The 10,880-nt window shown below is 33.2% G+C and overlaps 1 protein-coding gene across 1 annotated transcript; it reads left to right on the top strand.

The window, feature by feature from the left end:
* Window positions 1-1,949: 1,949 nt before the first annotated feature.
* On the top strand, window positions 1,950-5,561 carry LOC124414642 (calcium and integrin-binding family member 3). Its single transcript, XM_046895644.1, has 4 exons — window positions 1,950-2,080; window positions 3,348-3,468; window positions 4,924-5,089; window positions 5,283-5,561. The coding sequence occupies exons 1-4, from the start codon at window positions 1,995-1,997 to the stop codon at window positions 5,498-5,500; spliced, it is 591 nt and encodes a 196-aa protein (XP_046751600.1). The 5' UTR covers window positions 1,950-1,994; the 3' UTR covers window positions 5,501-5,561.
* Window positions 5,562-10,880: the final 5,319 nt, after the last annotated feature.

Below are 10,880 nucleotides of genomic sequence, written 5' to 3'. Positions count from 1 at the left end.
TTAATGCCAAAAAATTAATGAAAATCGAAATTTCTAGTATATTTGGCGAGAAAACTGGTCAGGGAAACAGGGAAAAGTCAGGGATTTTTCAAATTGGAATCGAGTCGCCACCCTGATGAAGGTTGTGTGGGTGATAAAACTTGTTTTAGGCTACCTAAATATGCATCTAAAAAAATTGATGAAGGCTAGGCGAACTTTTAATGTTTTGCTTGTAGTTGTACATCAAATTATTCTTTTCAACTTTTTATGATTACATTCAAGTAATTTTTCAAACTCGCTTTTCTATCACTTTTCCAACAAAAAGTCACCTGTTCAAACTATTTTTTGATTATATTAATCAATTTTTCCGAAAACCCTCTATGATGAAAATTTAGTATCCCATCTAAAACGTCGAACTTTTGCAAAGCCCAGACTCACGGTATCGATTGTAATCCATCTCTGTGCCAAAAACGCGCAATTTTTCATGCTTTCTCTTCTTTCAAATATAAGAATACTGATTATATGTGATGTATTCCACGAGGTCTCGATCAAGATTGAAATTTCGTGTTTTAGATCTCCCAAACTTGTTTCTTGAATGCACTTATTGAAAAACAAATACATAATTTCTTAACAAGTTTTCCAACCAATTCCGTCTCATATATGAATCAATATACTATTTCAAATGCGCCATTTACTAAAATCGAAAGTAATTCAGAAAAAGGTAACAAAATTTTTGTGCCGCAGTAGAAGATGAAGATTTCGTAATAGCAGAGGTTACATTTTGAAACAACATATTTTTCAAATATAACAAAAATCATCCATCTCCCAATAGTGATCAAAGATTTTGTGTCATTCATCAAAGTGCTAGTAAAAGGTGGATTATTTATGTTATTTTTTTTTTAATACATGTGTGCTGTTTCTAAACGTAACCTCTGCTGCTGTAAAAACTTGGTATTGCGCCAGGGTTAAAAAATTTTGCTACATTTCACAAGATTTTACTGAATTTTTTCCGACTTCAGAAAATGAGTTGTTTTCGACACATGCTTTTACATATAAAATTTTTCAGCATATCTGAAACCTGATCTTCCACTTTTTACCAAGCTTTTGGGCTTCAGCCCCTGTCTATAAAGTGGTGCTCTATATGCTTTATTATATTGGAATTTAATGGCCTGAATAGAACAAGCTGAACCGATGCAACTGAGGAGTCCATGATTTTTTTTTAATTAAAAATTTTAGCTAATATTTTTTTGATAATATCATTAATGCAAGATCTAAGAATAACATATTATACACGCTTAGAGCTGAATAACCATTAAACATTAGATTTCATAATTTAAAATAATGTGTCTCAATTCGCAGAAGTATTTAAATTTTGGAGTAATTTTTACTACCAATTAGTCACTTTTAAAGGGATTCTGATAACTCTTGCGTCGCTTTCGTTAGTTTTGTTGAGCAAGTAGACCGCTGTGAACCCTGGTGTTATAAAAACCTACAAATAGACTATAAAAGCAGTTGAAGCTTGAGTAATTATCATGCAAAACATTTTTATCAGACACCGTAAATTATTGTGCATTTGCATAATTCATCATCAAAATACGATTGTGACTGAAAATATGTAATAATATTGAATCAAACCGTAATAAATATTTCTGTGTTGATTGAGGCAAGGATCGCATGCAGCTAAAGAATAATATGCGATGGAGAAAAAAAACGAAGGGTTTGGGTGTGGTTAAATATCGATGTTATCATTAGCTTAAGGGGAGAGGCAGAGCATCCGCCAAAAATGGGAGCGCCGTTCGACTCACCTTCGGAATCACAATCAGACGGTATTCGGAATTTGACACAGTCACAGATCGTTGCGATACTCTGATTTATTTATTGAATTTACGTCATATACCTTAAATAATTTTAATTTAATTGATATTATTTCGATAAGTTTTACTACGAGTATAATCGAAAATACTTACATACTTATTCAAATACCCAGTTCGCTGCAGCGCCAGATTTTGTTAAGTATGGGGAATAAAGTAGCTACTTTTACCGAAGAACAACTCGAGGATTATCAAGATTGTACTTTTTTTACCCGCAAAGAAATATTGAGGTTTGTCAACTTGATATTAAACATTGTCATGTGCTTTTTACATTATCATTGAAAATATAATATCTGTGCTCTTTACCAAATAAACTTGCGTGTAAAATTTTAATAATGATTGTGATACTAGATATTGGCAACATAATTGAAAAAAATCAAGTTTTCTTGTACGAACTATAATACTTCAAAAAAAGTCGCCTTCCTTTTTGACGGCTATTTTTCAGCAAGGTTTTTTCGTATTTCCTAATTATATTGAAGAATTTTATTTGTTCGGGATATTAAATTTTTCGGCTCTGAGAGTGCTAGTAAAAATTCAGAAGTTTTCATTGATATTACGAAAAATGGGACGCTCAAATTTTTAACATCGCTTTTATTCATTTGTCTTTTAGAAATATGTACTTTCACGTAACCAGTGATTAAATGAAAAGACATTTAAGGGGCCTTACCAGTGTAGCCCATGAAAAATTAGGCGATGTTCGGGAATTTTTTTAAAAGAAAGTACTCGATAGCATGTTTTGAATTTTTTTGGAAATAATAAAGTATATTTTCAGGTATATTTTAAGTTTTTTTTTTTACAAAAATATTGAAAAATAACAGAGTTATGTGCTGTTTTCGGAGGTGCCAAAAAAAAATTTCCCCAACTGCTGACATGATTCCGGCCGAATGAGTAGCTCAAACAAAAAAATTCAAAAAGTTCATTGAAGTTGAAGGTATTTCCTATACAATGACCTAAGATTTTTGAAAAATATCAAAAATTAACAAAATGGCGTAGTTCTGAAAAAAGTGTCGTGTTTTAGAGTAAGAAAATGGTCGTTTTTTTGATGCCAAATTGACAATTTTCAACCAATTATAAAGATCGTACGTCATTGTATAGTAAATATACTCAAAAATACTCAGTTTCATTTTGAAGTCGATCGGTCAAATTCTCTTTGAGTTATGATGTCAGCAATTTTGAAAAATGTCGTTTCGAGAAAAACGCGTTTAAAATAGGCAAGTGGAGCGGCTGATACCTGCGAGCGGTCGCTCTTTAGAACGCTGTCATTTAAAAACTATTCAAGATACGACCTTGCCGCTTTCACAGGATATTTTTGAAGATATAAACTATCGAATAAGCCAAAAAAAAGTCGATTTTTTGAAAGTGTCACACTGGTAAGGCCCCTTAATTCGTAAGTTAGGGAAGCATGCGTCTGCAGTGGCTCCTTGAAATCATCTGGAATGCTTAGCGTATACATATCGTAACGCATATTATAACTATAATATTTCTGCTCATTTCTAGGATTCATAAAAGGTTTCGTGACATGGGTGACCCAGGAACTGTACCACGAGTGATGTCAGCCCAAGACGCAGCAAACTTACGTCTGCCCTTATCGTGCGTTACGCGTCTCCCGGAACTGAAGGTGAGATAGATTAACTGATATTTTCAAATTTGAGGATCCCATTCACATATTATTTTTCATTTAAGAGATATATTTTGGCATCATTGTAACATAATGAATTATATCTATCTTGGTGAAACTGGTGTTCAATTGAGCTCAAGTTCAACTTTACAGCTGAAAAACGCGACCATAATGGTGTACCTTAAGGCTTCTTTAACGAAATAGTAATTTTTTATACTAGTGTAAGGAGCAGGGCTTTTTACGAAGGTTACGAAGTTGGCTGCACGAGTCAAATTAGGCTGAGTGCTACTGACTTCATAACCATCGTCAAGTCCCATACTCTTTGCTCTGCACGAGTGTCGCATACTGTTTTTTGTAAAGAGTGAATGGAAAATTCATGTGGTGCCTGATAAGCGTGCAAAAAAAGTAGGTAGAGTGTTAAAAAAGCGTATGCAAAAGTAAGTACAGTGTTAAAAAAGCGTGCGCAAAAGTAACTAGAGTGTTAAAATTGCGCGCAAAAAGTAACTAGTCAATCTACGCATGCGCAGTACATACCCTTATAAAAGGCTCTACTTCGAACACACTTTACACGCACCGAAATAGGGACTTTTGATACATGTGTTACAAAAAATAATTTTTCTAGGACGGCCGTACAATTTTCCGGCCTTGTGTGGATTTATTGTTGAATAAAACTACTATTTATTTATTACTTTCATGATTACTATAGTTTTTATGACTATTGTTACAATTTTTATCGTTATTGTTTCTTCCTTTGTCGATATTTAAAAATTTTTTACAGCAGTATTATCATTGCATTTTTCTGTCATTGTTACGAAAAATAATATCACTATGATTCAGCTCTTTAGTTTATTGTACCCCCTATTGTTATTGTATAAGTTTCGTATCGCACATGAGAAAATCTCCAAAAAGAAGTCACGAACGGTGCTTCAAATTTATAGATGACTTCATTTGGTGTGAGAGATAAAATTGATCTCAGGAGTTTTATTTACTTATTTATTTTACTAGTTTTGCATAAAAAAAATCGTGATTCAGGCTGTAAAATTGGTATAGATTTTATGACATTTTGGGATTTGTTGTATCGGTGACTGTCGAGAAAAAAAATGTCGAAAAGATTTGTTTAACCCGAGTGTGCGTTCCAACCAAATGAGTACCTTTCCTCTAGTATGACTTGGTACTTCCAACATTGCGTCCAGCTACATGGAAAATGCAGAGGACATATTTTTTTTACTGGCGGCTCAATTTTTCTTGTTCTATAGTGGCAAAATTTTATGGACTTGACTTTATTTCACACTCAGCATATGTTTTCACGAAGCTTTTTAGTATAGCTATCAACAGGGAAAGCATTATACTAGACAGCAAAGATTTCCACAAATGTAATTTTTTATGATACTTACTGCTTCCTCATATGATCGTATCCAGTATACTATTTCGTATTTTTTTTCTCAAATATTTCAGGAAAATCCCTTTATGGAACGGATTGCCGAAGTTTTCACAAAGTGTCGAGATCCTGGATGGAGTTTGGACGAAGGTATATGCTTCGAGGAATTCTTGGAGATGATGTCCGTATTTTCAGAACACGCGTCACGTGATTTGAAAGTGTTCTACGCGTTTAAAATTTATGGTAAGTGGTAAGAATGTTTGAGTAAAAAATATTACAAAATTGATATATAATTGACATTGATTTTAAGAATTATTTTTTTAAAATTAAATACACGTTAGTCGTTGCGTCGTGTTGCCAATTCGTAAAAACTACTGTAAAATAAAATAGTAATCCATTCATTACAGTACACTGTTAGGCGTACACGTAATTACAGATTTTGACGAAGACGGAATGCTGGGACTCGGTGACTTAGAACGCACTTGTCGACAATTAGTCAGAGGAGCTCTCAGTGCTGAGGAAGTAGCCACAATCTGTCGCAAGGTATTGGAGGAAAGTGACATCGATGGAGACGGGTCTCTATCTTATCTAGAATTCGAACACGTCATCACAAGGGCCCCAGATTTTTTGGCTACGTTTCACATTCGAATTTAATATAGATAACAAATTCCCAAAAAGAATAATAGAAAATTTAGAGCGGAAACAAGTGTGAAAATATACTAATATTTTTTTTATTTGAATTATATTTGCCAATTGTTAGTTTCTAATTCTCTTTAGAAAAAAAAAAAAAAAAAAATTAAACACTAAAATAGAAACAATTCGGAATATATATACAACACTAATTGAAAACATATAGATGTATTTGTAAAAAACATAAATAGTATTTTTATCGTGGGTAAAGGCTTTGAATTTTTTTTAGTAAAGTTTGTGCGTGTTAATAGGAGTAAGAAACAAGTCTTCTTGTAACACTCGTAATAAAAGAATGTGTTCCCTCATGCGCGACCGCATAGTGTTTACAATCCGTAACAGTGCGTATAAAATGAGAGTGGGTGAGAAGTACGATAAATCCCAGTATTGGGATCGTCACATTGCAATGCGTCATCTGGTGGAAAAAAATCAAACTAATGCAATCAGGCTGACATGACAGCTGATCGTTGACTGTGTTTTTGCGTTTGTGATTGGTAGAAGAGGTATATTATTGATTAGGTTTCATTAATTTATGTGACACGAGTAATTTGGAACCTCAAAAATTACGATTTGTCTCCATTAATATCAAAAACTTAGGTTATGTAGTAAAATGGCGCCGGCAACCAGGCTCTGACGTCACGAGCATTTTCCAATATGAGAAAAATTGATACAAGACCACATCGAGCAGACGAACATAAACTCTGTGATTAGATCTAAAGTCCTTGGTGTAAATAATTATTACGATATTCTACGAAAATTTGCACGATTTATTAGGCGAATTCAAACGACGTAGAACTTTTCTTAAGGCCTTAGGCCACCCTAGAATTTTTGAAAAATCGATTTTTTTTTCTAATTCTAAATGGTCCCCTAGGACCTCAAAAATGATGTCCCAAAAGATTATGGTCGGGAAAAACCTTTGAACACTCGTTTTTCTCGATACTTCTGTGAACTTTCATTTTTTTTTCTGTGTAATTATTGATTTGTTTTTACAATGAGTGATAAAGTGGTGTACAGTGAGAAGAAAGGAACAAAAAGGTCGTTTTGCAACAACAAGAGACCAAAAATATTTCGAAGACCATTGAATCGCCATGAGTTAGAAGCACCAGACGACTTCAAAGGTATTGCAAAATTACTACTCAAAACTTCAAACGCGTTTATCTCAAAACTACATTTTTGTAGTTGGCCGGAAACATAAGTCAGACAATTTTCAACCGATTGACTTGAAATTTGGAATATATCTTCGAAAATACATTGTCTATAGAAGTGCGTAGGATTTTTTTTTTATATCGCATAGTTCATTTGTTATTAACAATTATCTGACAATATTTTAGGCAAATTTCTCACTTTCCACTTTAGAAGTGCGCCATTTTGTCAAAAATCAATATATCGAAATAATCCTACGCACTTCTCTAGCTTATACTATATATAATCGAAAAAATTCAAGCCCTAATCATGATTCATTAAATTACAGGAGCTGTTATTCCAGCCGTGGAGCATAGAAAAAAAAGACGTCGTCGCAAAAACGCTGTACCGTCGCCATTTTGAAATAAATTGCCTCAAAAAAAAATATTGTATGCAGTTAATGATGTGTATAATAAAGTACCATTTCTATAATCTCGATTTATTTCGTAATATTTATGAAAAAAATTCCCAAAAAGCCTATTTTTTTCGGCCTCTAGGGTGGCCTAAGGCCTTAATTTTTGTTCATAGAATATCATAGTTTTTTTCTTAGGTCATGGTAGTTTTTCATAATTCTACGTAATTTAACAGGTGGAAATAATTTCTAGACCTATCTACAAATTTCATTTCAAAGGACACGTGCGAAGTTTTGACACAGAGTTTTATCGGAGATCATCGTACTTTGCCGTGAATTATTGAACTTTTACGTAGCTGTTCGTAGTTTTTTTTTTACAAATGATTGCAGAATTTTGCGATTTGTTGTAGAATATCGTTGAATTCCTAACTTAAATTGATAACAAATGTAAGTTTCTTCTAAGACTCATCTATTGAGACAAGATGAGTTGAAAATATTCGATAGATTCTCGAAATCCGTCTAGATCATACTTAAAAGACGAGAAGAGCTTACGAATGTAGAACCAAATTTTGCTCGGTATTTAACTTGTCTGAAATTAGTTTTCCTGGTTCGAGAGATACGACGTCTAGTGGTGGTTAAAAAATACCCCATTAGATTTTCTTGTACATATTTGTAATCTTATCAACAATAATTTTTAGACATTCATATTTTTCTTCGAAATTCTATGTAAAACAATATTTTCGTTTACGAATTGTAGATCTCGATATTTGCAAAAATTCCCAATTTTTATTCGAAGATATAGATTTCCATAAAAATTTGTACAATCCTACAAGTTTACGGAATTTTATTATTATTTTATGTTATGGCTGGTGAACGTTTTTTATTTTTGTTGAAGAAAATTGTAGATTACCTTAAGTTTTCGTAGAAATTCGTACTCTGTTATGAGAATACATGGAGTTTTATTTAAATTTTTTTAATTTGATTTTTTAATTTGTAATATTTCACGGTTATCTACAAGTAATCCGCACAAAAACAACTATTTCTCACAATTTTCAACGACCAGCAATGTTTTGTAGTTTAGCGTAGATATTATTTTCACCAGGTTATCTCAATAAATATTCAAGTACACATGGTACGATTATGGAATAGAGTATGATGCAAATACTTATATTTAATTAAATATATTAATTCGCACAAAAATTTGTAGGTGCAGTAATTTCTACCAGGGACATATATTCTATGAATCCAAAAAAATCCGCGGATTATTTGCATGAGTAGCGCCATATCATTTTTACTACAAAATTCTAAAGCATCATACTTTTTGCGTAAAACTTCTCGTCTACCTAAACTTTGTGCAATTCTATTCCATGATTGTATAATGTTCACAGAGAACTCTTGCAAATTCGTAGAAAATATTACAATTTTTATAGTGATCCGTATAAATTTATCAAATTGCACAAATTTTTACGATCGGAGATTCCAGTTAGTTTGACTAGCGCGACTGATAGTAATTCTTCTTAGGAAGAGTTTGTATACCATCATTTTTTAACTTTTTGAACTGTCATAGATATTTTAGTTCTTTTAAAGCGAGTCGTATAAATCCATAGTTAAGGATAAGTATTCTCAAAATTCTATGAACATTATGTTTTGTAGAAGTAGCGACTGGTAGTCATTCTTCGTAGAAAATTTTTAAACCATTTCAGGTCGTGTTAAAAAAAGGCTATTTTATTTTAGAATATGTAAAGGTTTTCACAAATTTTTATGAAATTCCATTGCATAACACAGACAGCGTGAAAATTCTTAGCTATTTCGTAAGATACTGGATTTTTTTAGTAGTTATACGTCATTTTACTTATTGTTAGAAAATTATAGAATATCATTCTCTTTTCGTATTTATCCGTAGTAGTTCCACAACTATACGGTATTGCTATTGCTATTGCACATAGCTGCAATAAGTGACCTGCAGGCAGCTATCATTTAGTTTTTTATACGAACCACACTTTTCTTTCATTGTCAGTGTGAATAAAGTAAGAAGGAATTAGTAGCGTCACTAACAAGGAAGGTATTCCAGGTCGATCTCTCCGATTTTATTTCTTTTCCACTATGTTACAGTAGACTAAAAACTAAGCGACACGCATTTTGTTTTAAGTGCCATTAAACACTTTAAGGGGTTGAAATCACCCTGCAAAGTAAGGCATGACAATGATTACATTTTTCGTTATGAGAAAACTTTTCCAGTTGGATTGGTCATAAAATATTAGGTTAAAAAGTATCTGTTTCAGCATTGTGTATTTCAGACACAGTCGAATGGTATATAGACGAGGTACTTAACGACAGTGACTACGTCTCATTTCACATGCAACTACTTCTCATTTCACATGCAACTACATAATACAATCCAAAAAGCAGTTAGCCATCGCGTCGAAACTATGATCAGCTAACCGATATAAATATAAAGAACAAACCGACGAACTGTGAAAGATGATAGAGAACATCCAATGCTAAAACACACTAGTTTTCCACTGTTCCTATTACACCCTGAGGGGAATGCCAAAATTACCGTAAAGGATATGGCAAATTTACTAGCTGAGACATTCGCAGAAAACTGGAACCATACGAACTGTAACTCTAAATTTGTACAGCCGAAAAACGAGATAGAAGACGCTGTCATGGAAAATATAAAAAAATGTTTTGGATGACAGTTCGGATACATACAACAATGGCGAAACAATAAACTCTCTTTTTTCCATGGAAGAACTGAATATCGCGTTATAATCATGCACAAAATATCAGCCGAGGATCCAATGGAATCCCAAATTCGACGAAACGACGATTTCTTCTGCGATGTATCTTTTCCTTAAGCGTGGTCTAAAAGTGGTCTTCTACGTCAAGGAGATTGTCAAAATTGAAGAATCAAATTCAATTGGTTCAAAACAAATTGACTAGTAAGAGTGGTAGCATTGATTATAATGATAACAAACAATGGAGATTAGTTTGCTTTTCCATCTCGAGAGTACGCTGCGAGAAAGCTGTGTTACCAACAAACGTAGGGAAAAACTTAAAAGTTCTGCTAATCTTTAGTTACTTTATCACACAGCTTGATTCAAGTGGTAATGTTTTGCAATAGGTTTTGCCACCCCACTGGACATGACGTATAAAAAGTAATTCGATAAGACGCATACGAACGTGAGTTCTTCCTGCACGCATTACCACGTTGCAGGAAATGATCACGCACGTGAATAAACCTGGATCTAACTGCTTCTCGACCCAAAGAATGCTAAAGCATAAAACTGGTTTCTGAGGCTCTCGGAAGCCCTAAACTCGTACGCATATTTATGAAAGTACTTAAATGCTCAAATAGCCCTAAACGTAGGATACAAATCTAAATAGCACAGAACATTTTGCAGAAACTAATGGAACAGTTCATTAATTTCATGGTGAACTGCTCGAAAAACTATGGTCCATGTTCTTTTATAAGCCTATATTTCGAATTTAACTTCTCTTATAGCCATATGTAATAACTGTACCAAAACTTTCACTAAAGTACTTGGGTTTAATATAATACGAGTAGCCTTTATATATTCCAGTGTTAAAAACTTCTGTCTTGCATAAATATTATATTTCTCAGCGGTTCCTACTTTCATGAAATGCCAAAATGATTTACACCGTCGATTTTCTGAGGAAGTCATTTGTGAAACTGTTGACTACAGACAGGAAATCATCGATCACATTTATTTCGTTCACAGATTGACACGTCAAGTGTTATCTTAGGTGGATAGTAATACTTCCAAAACAAGGATGCACATATAGATT

Source organism: Diprion similis, chromosome 14 (assembly GCF_021155765.1).
Source record: "Diprion similis isolate iyDipSimi1 chromosome 14, iyDipSimi1.1, whole genome shotgun sequence".
Taxonomy (NCBI): Eukaryota; Metazoa; Arthropoda; class Insecta; order Hymenoptera; family Diprionidae; genus Diprion; species Diprion similis.
Note: the sequence above shows the minus strand (reverse complement) of the source record. Positions and strands in the feature narration are given on the sequence as shown.